At 41.5% G+C, this 17797-nt stretch overlaps 1 protein-coding gene across 1 annotated transcript in view; it reads left to right on the forward strand.

Moving 5' to 3' along the window:
• The window catches only part of ANAPC4 (anaphase promoting complex subunit 4), a 43436-nt gene that overhangs the window by 18306 nt on the left and 7333 nt on the right, over window positions 1–17797 (forward strand). Inside the window, exons 10-21 of the mRNA XM_006866301.1 lie at window positions 193–279; window positions 807–871; window positions 4788–4830; window positions 4941–5017; window positions 6712–6812; window positions 6888–6939; window positions 9979–10034; window positions 12146–12192; window positions 12655–12657; window positions 13255–13311; window positions 13563–13619; window positions 16530–16623. Coding sequence (XP_006866363.1) covers window positions 193–279; window positions 807–871; window positions 4788–4830; window positions 4941–5017; window positions 6712–6812; window positions 6888–6939; window positions 9979–10034; window positions 12146–12192; window positions 12655–12657; window positions 13255–13311; window positions 13563–13619; window positions 16530–16623 — 739 coding nt within the window. The remainder of the gene's footprint in view (window positions 1–192; window positions 280–806; window positions 872–4787; window positions 4831–4940; window positions 5018–6711; window positions 6813–6887; window positions 6940–9978; window positions 10035–12145; window positions 12193–12654; window positions 12658–13254; window positions 13312–13562; window positions 13620–16529; window positions 16624–17797) is intronic.

Here is a 17797-nt window from a genome sequence, read left to right on the forward strand (position 1 = left end):
GTCCGATGATTTCCGCATTCCGTTGGGTCACCTCTCTTTGGAATGGGCATAAACATTGATCTTTTCCAATCAGTCGGCCAGACAGTTGTCTTCCATGCTTCTTAATTAACAGTAAGAAGCACATGTGACTTAGCTAGCATATTGATTTAAATGTATTTTCTAACTTAATGTTTTTTTTTCTTCTACCAACAGTATATAAACCTGTCACTCACATGCATGTGTGAAGCATGGGAAGAAATACTGATGCAGATGGATTCCCGGCTCACCACATTTGTGCAGGTAAGTAATGTAACCGAAGTGTCCACGGAAAGACTGCAGAACATGCAGTAGTTTGCTGTCTGAGGTGCAGGAGGTAGTCAGGTGTGATTTGTAAAAGGCCAAGGGCTAATATCATAGTTTCTCTCAAATGGCTCAGTCTGACTTCAAACAATCTGTATCACTGACTTGTACATGTAGAAACAAACTGTTGGGTTGGTGTATGTTTTGCTGTGTATGTGCTCAACAACAACAGATACAGACTGCCGTGAGAAAAGACGGAATCTCAGAGACCTCTCCAAAAAGGGCTCTCTGCCAATTGGCCCAGTGGAGGTGGGGCCAGCACGATGGATGGGGCTGCTGGGGCTCCAGGAAGACAGCTGTGGGACTAGCTGACGGGCTGTCCTCACATCACTGATACTCGGATGGTCAATTTAAATATAGACTTGGGGGGAGGTTGAGGAGAATAACTGCACTCATCTTGTTCCTATAACTTTGAATAAATAGGCTTGTAACATACTGAAATTGACATTGCCGTTGTGTCTGTCTAGGAAAAGAACACGACCACATCGGTGCAAGACGAATTCATGCACCTGCTGCTATGGGGGAAAGCAAGGTAATCAGCTCCTACCAGGTGCTCTTGCTTTTCTGTCTTCTTTTGAAAGTATTTTATTTCAAAAGTAATTCATATTCATCATTTTTAAAAGAGAAAATTTTGGTGTGCAGCGAAAACCACCATAAAAGCCCCATTAATTCAATTACCCAATATTGTTGTTAGGTGCTGTTGAGTCGGTTCTGACTCATAGGGATCTGATGCATAACAGAACTCAGCACTGCCTGGTCCTGTGCCAACCTCACAGTCATTGTTAAGCTTGAGCTCATTGCTGATGCCACTGTGCTAATCCAGCTCGTTGGGGGGTTTCCTCTTTGTTGCTGACCCTCCACTTTACCTAGCACAATGTCCTTCAGGGACTGATCCCACCTGATAATATGTCCGAAGTATGGCAGATGAAGGCTGGCCATCCTGGCTTCTAAGAAACATTCTGGCCGTACTTCTTCCAGCTTAGATTTATTTGTTCTGGCAGTCCATGGTACTTTAAAAAAAAAAAAAAAAAAAAAAAATTTATTTTATTGTGAATGGAGTGATAGTTTACATGGGAGAACATGGCTTTAAACCATTGTTTCATTGCAATGATTACAATCTCCTCCATGCATCATCATTCCACAGTATTTGCTTCCATTCCCACTGTTTTTCTTTCTTTTTTTTGGAGGGGGGGTTGTACACAAAAGCACTCAGGAATATATAATAATTTAAGCATCCAATGGGCACATTCTGCAAGCTTGCCTCCTGGCCGCCAGCACTCAGTCTCTCTTTTTCCTTGAGTCCAGATCCCTCAGCTGCTCCCTCTCTCCATGTCCTCATCTCTGCCTCCATCTCTGGTGTCACTGCTTCTCTGGATAAGGTTCTGCATTCCACTTGTGCTCTTCTCACTTGATGGTCCTAGGGTTCTCTGTTTCTGGACTGTTAAGATTGACTACTCCCTCGTTTTTGTTATAAAACTTCTACCTTTACCAGTTGTGACGGTTGCAATTAGTCATGATAATAATTACTCACTGTGGAATCATAAGAATCTTTTCCCCATCTCTTTTCACCAGACCTGTCTAGACTAAATGAAAACTATTCAGTGGGGACCTATCTTCTCCTACGCACTCTTAAACTCCCTCTTGAAAACTTGTAAGCCAGTCACTTCGTGCCTTTATTACTCTCTCATTTTAGGTAGCCAGTGTCTTAAGTTGCCTGTCCCTGTCTACCCTGTGCACAGAGAAGATGGGATTGATCCTTGATGTGAAGACTGCTTCCCTTTCAGTTGGTATTTTGAGCTACTACATCCATAAAAGTTCTGATTATGAAGCCATCGAGGCTTGGTCAAATGGGTACTATCTGCAAGTCTGGGTGTTCTTGTGCATCTCCCCTTACTTCACATCAGCTGGATGCTTCACTTTCAGCTCTAGCACTCTGTGGCTATGTCCTTGTCCATGGGCTAAGGAGTCCTCAGGTCTTATCACACTTCGAACCAACCAGCCCTTCCTCTTCTCTCTCTCACCTCCAGGTCAACAGGAGTCTATGGAACATGGTTGAAAGTCCGTGGTACTTTTAATAGTCTTCTCCAACACCATGACTCAAAGCATCAATTCTTCTATGATCTTACTTATTCACTGTCCAACTTTCACATGCATATTAGGTTATTGAAAATACCTTGGCTTGGGTCAGGCACACCTAAGTCCTCTTAAACACTTTAAAAGAGGTCTTGTACAGCAGATTTGCCTGATTCAGTACATCATTTGATTGCTTGACTGCTGTTTGTTTCCATGAGTGTTGATGGTGGCACTAAACAAAATGAAGTCTTTGACACCTTCAATCTTTTCTTCATTTATCAGGATAATACTTACTGGACCAATAGTGAGGATTTCTATTTTCTTTGCATTGAGACACAGCCCTAATTGAAAGCTGTGGTTTTTGATAATCATCAGTGTTTTAAGTCCTCTTCACTTTCAGCAAGCAAGGTTGCATCATCTGCATATTGCAGGTTGTTAATGAGTCTTCCTCCAATCCTGATGCCGTGTTTTCCTTCATGTAATCCAGCTTCTCAGATTATGTGCTCAGCATACAGATTGAATAAGTATGGTGAAAGAATACAACCCTGGTGCACACCTTTCCTAATTGTAAACCATTCAGTGTCCACTTGCTTTGTTCAGTTTGATTTTTGTATATTCATCTGGTCAGGTTTATGTGTATAGTTGTCTTTTATGCTTTTTTAAAAAAAAGGTATTTGAAATAAACAAGTTATTGATCTTGTAAAATTCTATCATGTGATCTCCAGGAGCATTTCTATCATCAAGTCCATATTTTCCAACTACTGATCCTTCCTCTTTGTTTCCATCCTTTGCATTCTAATTGTCACTAGTTGTCAATACATCTTGATTTCATGTTTGATCAATTTCAGACTAAAGGCATTTGTAAAATGCTTCAGTTTCATCATCACTGGCTTTTGTGGTTGATGTGTAAATTTGAATGATAGTGGCATTAGCTAGTCTTCCTTGTAGGCGTATGGATATTTTCTCTTCACAGACAGCACTGTACTTTAAGACAGATCTTGGTATGTTCTTCTCTTCAGTTTGTCATTGCCAGCATAGTAAACCATGTGATTGACAGATCAAAATGGGCAGTACCAGTCCATTTCAGCCTAGGATATTTATCTTTGTGCATTCCATTTCATTTTTGACAACTTCCAGTTTTCCTAGATTCATACTTTGTGATTACATGTTCCGATTATTACTGAATGTTCACAACTGTTTCTCCTTATTTTGAGTTTTGCCCCATCCGCAAATGAAGGTCCTGAATACTTTACTCCATCTGCGTCATCATAGTCAACTCTACTTTGGGGAAGCAGCTCTTCCCCAGTTGCTTTCCATCCTGAGGGACTCATCTTCTGGCACTGTGTCTAACAGTGTTCTGGTAGTCTTCATCATGTTTCAATATTCAATATTTTGGTGCTGTTTTAAGTGTTCTGCTATTTATAAGGTTTTCAGTGGCTAAACATTCAGAAGTAGTTCATCTGTCCTTCTTCCTAGTCTGTCTTAGTCTGGAAGCTCAGCTGAAACCTGTCCACACCATGGGTGACCCTGATGGTAATTAGAATACCAGTGGTATAGCTTCCAGCATTATAGCAACATGCAAATCCCCACAGTATAGCAAACTGATAGATTAATTATGTGGTTCCTGTGAACTGTTGACTGTTTTTCCAGATTTTCCTATACACAGTTAATATTTATGAGAACGTAGACATATGTACAAAATTAGAACTTCTGTACATTAATATAGGTATGTATGTATGCATGTGTATGTGAGATTTGCATTATCTTTATACATTGTTAGTTGCCAATCATAACAGTTCCTACGTAAGGAATGTGTTCTGTATCACAGAATGAAGTGATATATAAGTGTGTAAATGTATATATATGTGTAAATATATAAACAGGTAAATTTTCTATGTAATTTTTTGGTATCTGCTTTTGTTGTTATTCCTAGAAGATCTGAAAAAAACACAGAAAAAGTATTTGTTTTTTCTTCTAGAGCTTTTTTGTGTTGTTTTTTTCTGTTTACATGTTCCAGATTTGATGTATTTAGTTGTATGTCATGATTTGATTTATTTAGTTATATGTCATGGAAGGCTAATTTCTTTATATTCACTAAATATTAGGTAATTGGCCAGTATGATTCCTTGTCATCTTTCATATCTGGTTTGAAATGTCATTTTATCATTCGGTACATTGGCATACACCCATTTATGCTAGAATCTTTTTCTCTCATTGTATTCTGTTTATTCCTTCCTATGACAAAAAAAAAAAAAATGCCTTCACTTTTGTTGATGATTTCTTTCTTTCTTGATTGTATTTAGAAAGTTAGAAGTTTAAATGATGCAGTCAAGTTCAGAGTAGAAAAATGACGACATATTTTCCTTCTCTTGCAGTGTTGAACTTCAGACCCTCTTAATGAGCCAGCTGACTGTGAAGGTACGCTGCAAGTGTGTAAACGGTCGTGGACGTCGGCTTCATTTTCTGGTGGTCAGGGTGGTGTGGAGTTTTCTAGTTGTGTGCTCAGTATAATTTCTTCTCTGAATTAGGGCTTAAAGAAGCTGGGCCAGTCTATAGAGTCATCCTATTCCAGCATACAGAAACTGGTGATAAGTCACTTACAGAGGTACGAGGGCGCTGTGGAACCCACATCCAGGGAAGCCTGTTGTGTTTTGGCGTCAGTCTTCTTTCAACTGACCCTTCACTTCTTCATCTGACATGCTTTTTTTGTTAAGTGTCATCGAGTTGGTTCCAACTTATAGCTACCCTATACAGGGTTTCCGAGGAACGGCTAGTGAGTTGGAACCGCCGTCCTTGCGGTTCAGTTGGCATTTGAGGGAAATCTTGGAATGCAATATATAGAATCAATAATGGTAATTCTTGTTTATAAATAATTTGCCAATGGCTTTCCCCAAAACTCATGAGTTCTATTTTGAAATAGGGCATATATCCCTATTTAAAAAAAAAATCCCTATTTTTTTGAGACAGTGAAACTGATAGCCTTATATATCATTTTTTTTTCTTATATTTCATTTTATAGTTCACCAAGCACATTGTGTGTGTGTGTGTGTCTGTGTGTTTGATATCTTAGCAAGATACTGGTTATCATGACCCTCATTTTGTGCTGGAAGAAACTGATGTTCAGAGCGGCTATATGGCTAGCCCACAGTTAGCGTCAGAGCTGAGTCTTCATCCCAGGCCTGCACAGCTCACACTGTGGTCATTGTCCATCCATAGCCGCCTCCGTGAAGCGCTTTTCAAATGAATGCTGAGTGTTGACTGTAAATCCCCTGAGTCCCTGGTGTCTGTTACTGTCCCTACTCTCCCTGGATCACTGCACAAGCCTCCTGGCTGATCTCCCCAGTCCACACTGTGCCCCCAAGTGTTTTCTCCACAGTGGATCAGATCGTGCTACTGTCACGCCTTCAGAGGCTTCCCACCACTCTGAGGACCAACACCCCACCCTTTACACTGCCTGTAACATAATCTGGCTCACCTTTGCCCAAACTGGCCTTGTACTTTCTCGGATTTGACATTTTGTCTCCCCAAAATGGCTGTTGTACACCTTTCTCCCTTCCTGGAACTCTCCCCACCTGACCTTCACTTGAATTCTTCAGAGAAGCTTCCTGGTCCCCCAGACCTGCACCCTGTGAGTTTCCTATGTGCATGGATTGTGACCTGAGCAATATACTGTGTGGGCTGTCTCCCCCATGAGCCTCCAGTGATAACCAGTGCAGATGCTGGCCTACAGTAGCAGTACTTAGTACAGATTTCTTGAGTGGTAAATACGTAGCCGTTAGGTGAACAAGATGACCATAGGACTGTCTAAAATGCCATGACTATGTATAATTTTCTTTATATGTGTTAATTAGATCTTACTGCAAAATTTAGTCTTGTGGTTGTGTGCTAATAAACACACAGGGTGGAGGTGTAGCAAGAACCTGATCTTGTCTGGGGGACCCAGGGAAGTTCTCTGAAGTGAAGAATGCTGGTGAAGGTCGGGGAGCGTTTGAGGAAGGGAGAAAGGCGTACGACATGACTATGTATAATTTTCTTTATAGGTCTTGTTGTTGTTAGTGCCGTCAAGTCGCTTCCGACCCAGGATTGTATTATAACATTCAGTCTTGTGGTCGTATGTTAATCTCAGTAGTCATGACCAAATGACTCTACTACCATTTTTAGAAATAATATTAGGAAATGACTGGTTTTCATAGAACAAAGTCAAAGTTACTCTCAAGTGTTCTGAAACTGTAGAAAATGTAGACATTTATAGGTCAGTGGTAGTAATGAGCCTCCTTTGTGTCTGCTCTGTTTTGATAGTGGCTCAGAGTCTCTTTTATACCATTTGAGTGAACTGAAAGGAATGGCATCATGGAAGCAAAAATACAAACCTCTCGGACTAGATGCGGCAGGCATCGAAGGTAGTGGTTTCCTTCATCACTACAATACACTCCTTGTAGTTGACGTATTTGACACATGCTGTCTCTTCCTTGTAGATGCTATTACTGCGGTGGGTTCTTTCATACTCAAGGCAAACGAACTTCTTCAGTAAGTATTGGGATGCTGGAAATCACTGACGGACACTACTTCACTTTCAGCTACACTGAGAACCTAGCAGGTTGTCATTTTCATTAAACTTCATGTGATTTCACACAGGCTGATAACACAGAGACCTTAGGAAGTTAAGTGGTATGCTCTTTTGCCATATCGCGGGAGGGAATCTTTTAACTCATTTTAGCTCAGTTTTTCTACAGGTTACGTCTGTATTCCTAAATTATGTGGCTCTGCTGCCAGTTCTTTCATTCAGCAGTTTTCAGAAGCTGAGAAGTAAGTTGGTTTCAGGGAGCCCTGGTGGTGCTGTGAGTGAAATACTCGGCTGCTAACAGAAAGATTGGCGGTTCAAGCTCACCAGCTGCTCTGCAGGAGAAAGATGTGACAGTCTGCATCCAAAAACCTTGACAGCCTCAGAAGCCCTATCTAGCTGTCCTAACTTTGTCCGATAGGGTCACAATGAGTCAGAATAGACTTGACAATCGTTGGTTTAGTTTTGATTTGTTTGTTTTTTCTGGGCTTTCTTTGTTTCTTCACATTGTCTGCCTTTATCACATCCCTGGAATTCACCTCCAACACAGATGCCTTCTTTTTCAGCCTTCCTTCTCCTGCTTCTAAGAAGTCCAAAGGTGCAGGCCAAACCCACCATCAGCTTGAACCCACCAGGTCTGTGGGAGAAAAGCTCTGGAGGTCTGTTCCCATAAAGATTTCCACATAGGAAACTCGATCGGGCAGGTCTCCTCTGCCCACTAGGACCACTGTGAGTCAGGATGGACTCCACGGTACTGGCCAATCACCTCCTGCCTCATCTGGGCTGCCAGGCTCCAGAGCTGCTCCCTCCACAGTGAACTGCAGAATGCATCTTTGCTTTCATGGGTTAAGAGCCTGAATTTTTAGGATCTTCTCTCTTTCTTTGTTTCTGTAGTCATTTTGCTGGAATACATCTTCCAGTAACTTAGCAGATAAGAAAGAGACATTTTCTGTGTTGTGTTCTTTCCTCCTGCCCTTCCTTGAATGCTGGTTTCTGTAAGGTACTGGATTCTAAAGGCGAAATTCCTTCTCAGGAAACACTGGAAGCATTGCTTCATTGTGTTCTAGCCCTTTGTTATTGTCAGTGAGTAGCTTCTGACTCTTTCTGGCCTTTGAGTTGCTAATGGGTCTGGCACTCCTTTGTTCTTATTCCTTCATCTTTTTCCTCATCCCTGAAAGCAGAACCTTCTGCTCATTTTGTGTGTTTTTGACTGGAATATACACTAGGAGTTCTTCATGTTTCTGGAGGAAGCACATGACTGCTCTGGGTTTGGATCTCATTTTATCTTCGTGTGTCCAGCCCCACTCATCGCCCTAATGGTCTCTGTCAAACTGACACCTGGAACCTGATGGGTCGAGTGCCCCTGGAGCCCTATGGGGCATCTGGCTCCTGTTGCTGAGTGTCACCAGGCACTGGCTCTCCCTTCAGTGGCCCTGGCAGTTGTAAAAGTGATTTTTATCTCTTTCCTCCTGTTCTGTTTGCTGTTTTGAGTTTCTGGCACACATCCCCTCTATCCACGGTTGTTTCATGTTTCTGTGGAGACCCTATGGTGCTGTTCTCTGCCCTGTAGGGTCTCTGTGAGTCAGAGTCAGATGCACCAGTAGTGGGTTTGGTTGCATGAGTCCTGAATGTCTGGATCTGTGGAAACCGTATGGCACAGTTCTGCGTTGTCCTAGAGGGTCACTTTGATTTGGAATCAGCTTGATGACCTGGGTTTGGGTGTTCTTTTGTATTTTGGTCGGCAGAGATGATAGACATGTGTTCGGAATTAAAACACGAGAAGAGAAATGAAATTACTTTTCTCATATGTTGATTTTTGTTGTCATTCACTGCATTTGCTGAGAATAAATATAAACTAGTAAGTGCTCTGTGGTCTCTTTCTGAATCGAAGGAGATGGTATCTCTATAACAGCTCACTCTTGAGGTAATTAGAATACCACAGGTTACAGATGGAGAGAGTGAGGCAGTGAGAACGCTGATGCTGGGCTGTAACACATGAGTAGTTCCCTAGGGTGGGGTGGGGCTGTTTGGGAAGGAAATAAAGGGTCTTTTCTGTTCCATAGCTTGATTGGTGGTGGTTATAAGTGTATGTAAATTGATCAGCATTCTTCAAAGTGTACACTTAACAATAGATGTGTTTTATGTGAATTATACCTCAATGAAGCTGGTTTTTAAAAAAATGACTGTTAGAGCTGTATTAAGATGATGAAGAAATGTACATGGCATTGAAAGAGCTGTGCCCTCTCAAGCCTGATGTGGTCCCCTCCCCCTTCATTTCTGCTAGAGGGTATTAACCCTATTCCCTCTGCACATAGATGCCACAGTACTTGTTCCAGCTGCACTGCTCTGGACAGAGACGTCTCCAGGACTTAGTAGTAGGAAATGTAATGTTGGAAAGGTTTTGAGATTTAGGAATGGGAAGGACATGTAGTATTTGTTTACGATAATTATCCTCAAGATGTGAGCTTAAATTCAATAAAAAATTGGTGATACCCAATCTCAGTATTTAGAAACAGTTTCATCAAAATGAAGCTTACTTCCATCTTAGCCCTAGTTAAGTTTTTGGGTCCATTTTCGTAAAGACCATTTTTGAGATCTCATTGGTTATTGTAAGGTTTTAGAATAATAAGCCCCCCCCCCCCACTGAGAATAATGCTGAAATAACTTGTTCCTGATTTATTTTATCTGCAAAGTTAGGAAAGGAGATTACACTTTACTGGATGCTAGCAAAGACTAGGACACAGTTTGTGGCAAGGCTGACAGAGCCATTCAAAATTGGAGCTTTGGCCTTTATTTTGGGAAAGAATCAAGATTTGTGCTATTAAAATGGTATTCTTAGGTATTATGTTTGATTTGTAAAATCTGCTGCTCCAAGGCCTTAAATTTCATCTGGATTGTGTAAAATAGCACAGCGGTGGTTGTTGTAACCCCGGACCATTCAGCTGTGACACAGGCACCTCACACAATCGTTTTGTTTTTGATTTCTGTTGTTTTTCTCTTTCTAGAGTTATCGATAGCAGTATGAAAAACTTCAAAGCATTTTTTCGGTGGCTCTATGTGGGTAAGTTAGTTGATTCAGGCACTGGTGTTATTTGAACATTGTACAAAACTTGTGAGAGTAGTATCTTAGATGGTTTCAGTCAGGCTAGTAACACTTGAAAAACACCTGTAACAGTAGAGAGATTGGAGAACGAGCCCCTGGCACCCGGTTCAGCAGTTAGCACCACATGGCTATCCCCATCACCCCACAGACCGACGGAAGGTTCTTGTAGCACTTACGTACAGGGGTCTCCCAGAATCTTCTCATTCCACCTTTCCAGGAATTTTTTGAAACCCCGTGTATTGTCTCCAGTACCAACTGATTGTTAGTGTTTTTCTCCTTAAAATAAAATTTTCTACGTTTGGTAACTCCTTAAAGTAAATATCTAATCTCTGTTAGGTGTTAGATTCAAAAAGAAAAAGGAAGCTCCTAAGACACAGCCTCTGCCCTTAAGTAACTTAACCACCTTGTTATACTTTCCGTCTCTAGATTTTTGCTTCCAATGCGAGAGGGCTCCAGAAAGCTTGTGGGAAAATGCAAATAAAAGAGAATGGGAGTTTTCCTCAAACTTTCTGAAGCCCCCTCGAATGATCACTGATAACCAAATGGGGCTATTTAAACCTCAATTGAAATGAAATAAGATGACAGCTCCTTAATCACATGAGCCACAGTTGAAGTAGTCACATGTGGTCAGTGGCCACCATATTGGACAGTGTGGAGCTGTGGTGTTGGATAGCAGCGCCCAAGTTGGAGCCATCTCAAAACAGCAGCAGCAGTAGGGAGATGGGAGGTTACTCGGACTGAATGGGACATTGCTTTGAATCACCACAGTATGTTTGCATTCCAGTCGGTAGTCCACAAGTATTCATGGACTGAGTAGTAAAGGCTTTACTATCCTTCACAGTGTATGCAATTGTATAGTTACATTTGTGCCGTGATTACCATGACTCTGTTAACATCCTTGAAGTAATTCAGCATTCATTTTCCTCCATTGTGTATATGTATATATATGTAAAATGTATTTGTGAGTGAAGTGTATTCCGTATTTGTGAAACTTCTAAACAGTGCAATAGAAGGGAAATGAACTATGGTTTGCTAGCATTCCTGTAGACTAATGTCTTTGCTTCAGCTCTGATGTTCTAAATGCAGGCACCATATTTGTTGGTCTAACATAATTGCTTTTTTATTTTTTTAAAAACAACTGACAACAAGATCTGTAGATGTTGATATTTAAAATCTTTGCGTCTTCTCCAGACTATACCAGTACTAGCCAGAATGGGGAGCCAGAGTGTTTATCAGCCATCCTCACAATTGTTGATGTGTTTGAGTCCATTGTTGCTCTCGCTGTGCCAGTCCATTTTGGTTTTGGGGCCTTCCTCTCTTTCCGCTGACCCTCCACTTTACCAAGCATGATGTGCTTTTTGATGACATGTCCAAAGTACGGGAGATGAAGTCTCACCAGTCGCGCTTCTGAGGAGCATCCTGATTGTTCTTCTTCTAAGACTGGTTTGTTTGTTCTTCTGGCAATCCATGGTGCTGTCAATATTCTTTGCCAACACCATGATTCAAATGTATCAATTTCACACTAGTCTTCACAATCACTGTCCAACTTTCACATGCATGTGAGGGGTTGGAAATACCATGGCTTGGGTCAGGTGCACCTTAATCCTCAAACTGAAGTCTTTGCTCTTGACCACTTTAAAGAGGCCTTGTGCCACAGATTTGCCAAAGCACTACGGCCTTTGATGTCTTGCTGCTGCTTTTCTGAGTGTTGAATGTGGTTCAGGGGGAAAAATCTGCACACGTGGTTTTGGCAGAAGGCCAAGAGTTGTTTCTCTGGAGTGGCGATGGCTGAGTTAAAGGAGAGAGAGAAAATTAATAGTTTAGACTGCTTAGACCAAAAGTTTTGAACCAGAGAAATAAATCACATTTAAGTTCTTTGCTCTTAGATTTTTAAAAGAAAAACTTTTTTCTTGGTGAATATAATAATACTGTATATATCGTACCCTACAAGAAACATCTTACAAATTGCTTTAGGCCTGAGTGAAACACATGTAGTTTTTGAAATATGTCTAGAATTAAAGTGAGGTTTGTAATCTTCCTTTAAATATAATCTTAACTTTAATTTTCAGCAATGCTGAGAATGACAGAAGACCACGTGCTTCCTGAGTTGAATAAGGTAATATTTATTTTGAAATAGTAAAGAAGGTTAAAACAAGATTTGTATGGGCTTTTGCATCTCTTTTCCCATCTCACAGAATTTTTTTATTATGGCATATTTATGTTTAATTTTCATATTTGTACAAGGCTTTATGATCTAATGTAGGATCATTTTGTTTCTCTGTCTTAAATCTTAAAAGCGTTCTCATTTTCCTTGAAAATCTAGTACTTAGCTATCAGTATCTAGGCTGTGTCTGGTAAGCAGTAGCTTTTTTGGGACCATAAGGACTGTGACTAGTGGAAGTGGAGTAACCTCCAGGAAGATTGCTCAACAGGGCAGAATTCCCCCTGGATTTCTGTGGTCGGTTCTTTATGACCCTGCCCAAATCAGCTGATTCGAGTGAATTGGTAATTTTGAGCCTGAGATAAATAACATTCAATAGACTGGATGAGCAAGGGACGTCTCTTAGACTAAGTAAAGGTTGTGAAGAGACTGTTGAACGGAAAGACTGATTGGAAAAGTTTCACTATTAGCTGTTTTTCTGACATAACCGTTAACTTTGTCGTGGAAGGTCAGACGTGTTCCTTGTAAGGAGGAGGGGAGCCTAAGGTGCAGTATTTATTGAGGGTTGACGGTGAGGTGGCAGTCAGGCAGCGTCAGTTCAAGAAGTAGAGGCTAACACAGCAGCACAGAATGCTGTTGAGTTGTAACCCTAGACTGAGGCTAAGGCTTAGGTGGGTTTACAGTCTCCCTCTCCCTAAGAAGGGACGTGGTTTTAGCACAAGATGTCAAACATTCAGTGAGCAGCCTTAGGCCAGGAGTTCTGTAGTTGTTGGAGTAGCAGATTGGAAATGGGGGTTTCAAATGTTTAATTACATGTTTCTCAGAGCCCGAGGATTTCGTCGTTTTCACAGTTACATAATCTCCTGGAGTTTTACTGATATGTCTTGGGAAGAACTTTGCCTGTTTTCCTGTGGCTTTTTGTGGGTAGTAAAGTCATATTTATTATTTACTTAATATTACCTTCTTTAATTGGGAAGTTTTCTTTTTCCTTGATTAGTTTCTTTTTGCTTTGGACAGATGACCCAGAAAGATATCACATTTGTTGCTGATTTTCTTACTGAACATTTCAACGAGGTAGGTTAAACTGGGCTTTGTTAATGTGATAAACTTGGGTAATGGTAAGAAGTAATCAAAGTTAATCCAGTTTAGGAGAAGGTCTTGGCAGTTCCATTTAGGTCAGCATTTGTTTATTAAGTATCCAGGCTGTTACCTGAACATCTACTTGTGTGCTTTCAAATTCATAAAGTTTTTGGTTTAAATTTTAAGATTTTATTTTTTCCTTTTGTGAGCTGACTTAAGAATTAAACTGCCCTCATCCTTTCTAGGCTCCCGACCTGTATAATCGGAAAGGCAGATACTTCCATGTTGAAAAAGTTGGGCAGGTAGGTGCTCTGATCAGAGCTTAGTTAATTGCTCTTAGTTTGATTTTTAAGAATGTATTTTTACACTTCAGCAGGATGGGTTTTGGATTATCCAACGTTCATGGAAAGTTTACAATGCTAGATTATGTAACCGCCCTGCCCTCTCAATAAAATAAGAGCAGAAGTTTTTTAACTGTTCGTTCTCAGAACCCTTTCACATTTCTGAAATTCATGAAAGATATCAGAGATCTTTTGTTTGTGTGGGTTATACCTATCAATGATAGAGATTATTAGGGATCTGGTTAAGACTGTAAAGATAATTCTTACTTCATGGAAAAAGCAAAATAACCCACTTAGTATTATATACAAATGTAAGTATTGTCAGTGAAAAATACTGTATTTTTCAACCCCCTTTAAAAATAAACCTAGTGAAGAGTGGCACTGTTTTATGTTGTTGGAAATATCTTTGGTGCCCAACTTCATAGAAAACAGTTAGATCTCTCATGTTTCTGTACCTTGTAATATATTCTTTTGGTTATTTGAATAGCTTTTTCTGAGATTATAGTGATTTTTTTATACTACACCAAATTTTGATAAGTAATTAAGTGCCATCGAGTTGGTTCCAACTCATAGTGACCTTGTATAGGGTTTCCAAGGAGCAGCTGGTAGGTTTGAACCACCAACCTGCAGTTAGCACAGGTTCGTTGTATTGTGGCATCTAAAACTATCCAGCCTCGTGTCTGTCAGTTTGTCATACTGTCGTGGCTTGCATGTTGCTGTGATGCTGGAAGCTATGCCACAGATATTTTAAATACCAGCAGGGTCACGCACAGTTGACAGATTTCAGATGAGCTTCCCAGACAAAGACAGCCTAGGAAGAAGGAGAGATGGACTACTTCTGAATGTTTAACCACTGAAAACTTATGACTAGCAGTTGAACACTCAGATAGCACAAGGGTATTGAATATTGAAGCATGATGAATAGCACCAGATTACTGTCAGAAAGAGGAAGACCCCCAGCAAGATGGACTGGCACAGTGGCAGCAGCAATGGGTCTGAGCGTAACAACAACTGTGAGGATGGCACAGGGTCTTTCTGTTGTGCATAAGGTCGGTATGAGTCAGACTGAACGGCACCTAACGACAACAACAAAACATCAGTAAACTTTCATTTGCTGTTGAAACCTGCTAGTCTCCCCTGCCCTTGCACTGGATCTTTGACACCAGGTATCATTTTGTAATGTCAGGCACTGATTATTCGGAACATACGGTTCCCTCTTTCCATCAGTCTCCTGAAGTCCTTTTTCCTGTACTCAATGAGAGTCTTCCAGGCGCTGGGAAGCGGTCAGCACACAGTGGCAAGCACAAGTGTACATCTTCTCGCCGGCAACACTCAAACTGTCGTTTGTTTCACCTAAAGTAGCAGCAGACTCACTGTGTTCATTTTCGAGACAGTGCCTTCCCAGTATAAATAAATGATGATTGTTTGTCTTCCACGTAAACCTAATAGAATACCTAGTGTAACTCGCAACTGGATCCATTTCGTGAAAGCATTTCCTCAGACGGACCATCCTTCTGTGACGTGCGCTACAGGTGCTTTGTGTTTGTTTCCTATTGCTAGCAGAGAGAGTATTCAGAACATTGCTCCTTGAGGACTGGGATTGGACCCTTTGAATAGCGTCACCAAACATAAGCGACACTGAGCGTCTGTGCTGAAAGGGAGCCCAGAGGCTGCTGTTTGGTTTGGGGCCGCCGTATTGACTCTTGCCAAGGTGCCAGCAGGTTTTCCTACTTGTGCTTTTGTTCACTGGTGCCACATTCAACACCACAGAAAGGCGAATGGCAGCTTATCATTATTATAAAGGCTCTGTGGGTGGCACAGACAGTTCAGCCCTTAACTCTTGGATGAAAGAAAGGTGGTTTGAATCCACACAGAGGTGCCTCGGAAGCCTGGCAACCTGCTTTGGGCAGCTCGCAGCCTTGACAGCCATCTGGAGCAGGTCTCTGCACAGGTTGGGGGGCTGTGAGTCCGAATCCACTGGACAGCAAGTAACGACAGCCGGTATTCTAACTGGGAGGCAGTGGTGCCTCCGTGACTGAGGGAAAGCCCATCATTTGTGCAGGAGACCTGGGTTCGATTCCTGGCAGGGCACCTCGTGTGCAGCTGTCACCTGTCACTGGAGACTTGAGTGTTGCTGTGACCATGAACAGACTTTAGCAGAGCTTCTGGAGTAAAAGACGAGGAAGCAAGGCCTGGTGATTTACTTCTGGAAATCAACCAGTGAAAACCCTATAGTGCACAATGATCTGGTCCCATTGTGCATGGAGTGGATGTAAGTTGGGGTCAACTCAACAGCAGTTAACAAACATAAATTCTTAGAAACATTGTATTGGACTCATGGCTTCCTGAAAGCATCTTTGAGAATCACTGCTGCAGCGTGTATGAACAGCTGATACCAATTGTAACACCAATTTCTAACCTGTGTTTAAGATTAGGGCGTGCGTTGGTTCTGTAGGATAAGTACTGGATTGCAAACCACAATGTCGGCAGTTCGAGCCCACCATGTACTCAGGAGAAAGATGAGGCTTTCTGCTTCCGCCAAAGATTTACAGCGGCGGAAACCCTCTACAGGGTCACTAGCAGTTGGAACTGACTCCCTGGCACTTAATAACAACAACTACATATTTAAGATTAAAATGTATTGTGAAAATGGAACACAAAATGTATAGAGCCATTTTATCGTCTCTGCATTTACGACATCGTAGTCTTTGAGTCGTTTCCGTTTTGCTAAGCTGTTTGGCACATTTGGTCACTTCACTTAGAATAGTCATGTACTTTCAGAGACTGGCGGGGAAAAAAGCCTATTAAATAGAAAAGTAATAAATACTGATTTTTGGAGCTCCGTTCTTTGCTTTTGCTTCTTTTTCCTAGTACTTGAAAGATGAAGATGATGATCTTGTGTCTCCCCCTAACACAGAAGGGAACCAGTGGTACGACTTTCTTCAAAATAGCAGCCACCTTAAAGGTACTCATGTGCCGAGGGTACTCTGGCCAGGTTCAAGTTTATTTACGACCAGGTCGTCAGTACATCAGCTAACGGCTTGGCTGAGCCTGTGTACAGTTTGTGTGTGTCCATTTCATTTGACTAGAGGAACAACAGCATAATAGTGTGTGGCATTACCATGACAGATTGTTGTTGTTGTTACTACGTGCCCTCAGGTGGGTTCTGACTCACAGTGACTCTAAGATTTCCAAGGAGTGGCTGGTGAGATTGAAATGCCTGCCTGACAGTTGGCAGTCAGGTGCGCTTATCCTATAGTGTTGAATCAGGATCCATGATAGATAGAAAATAGTTTTAAATTAGCGGTCAGGCAGCCCCATTTTATATACGTACATACCTGGTTAGCTTTCCAAGACAACGTTGCTAGGTGAAATCGAACGACTACATATTGGCCAGATGACACCAGTACGTAACTGCTGGATGGCTGAGACTCATGTTCTAACCAGGTGGGCACCTAACCAAGACAACCGGCAGTACTGTGCCCTCACACCTCAACATGTGTCACTGTCAGATGGTGTTGCTCATGCACACAATAGGTGGTAGATTTTTTTACTTTTGTTCTAAATATGAAGCATCCAATAGCGAGATGGTTGATAAGTGAGGAGTAGGTGCGGTAAGATGAGTTAATCGTAAGTATGCATACGTTGTCTATTTTACACCTTACAAATAACAGGGTGTTGGAGGGGGGCTGTGCAGCCTACCAGTGAGAGAAGTCTATTTTGCTGGTTACAGTTTGGTAATTCCTATAAAAGCATAATGTTGTTTAAGTGGATTCTTCTGAGGTTGTAGTGTTTTGTGTACTTGTGCATTTTGTTTTCTAGATTCTTAAATTAGTAATAATGTTGTTGTTAAATGCTGTCACTATGGTTACAACTCATAGCAACTATGTATAGGGTCTCCGATGAGCAGCTAATGGATTTGAACCTCCAGCCCTGCGATTAGCAGTCCAGTGCTTAGCCTACAGTGCCATGCCAGTATCATTGGGGATGTAACAAGCTTTTAGCTGATAGAGATGAATATATATATATATATATAGAAAATTAAAGCATGATGAATAGCACCAGATTACTGTCAGAAAGAGGAAGACCCCCAGCAAGATGGGCTGGCACAGTGGCAGCAGCAATGGGTCTGAGCGTAA

This window comes from Chrysochloris asiatica, unplaced genomic scaffold (genome assembly GCF_000296735.1).
Source record: "Chrysochloris asiatica unplaced genomic scaffold, ChrAsi1.0 scaffold00089, whole genome shotgun sequence".
NCBI classification, from domain to species: Eukaryota; Metazoa; Chordata; class Mammalia; order Afrosoricida; family Chrysochloridae; genus Chrysochloris; species Chrysochloris asiatica.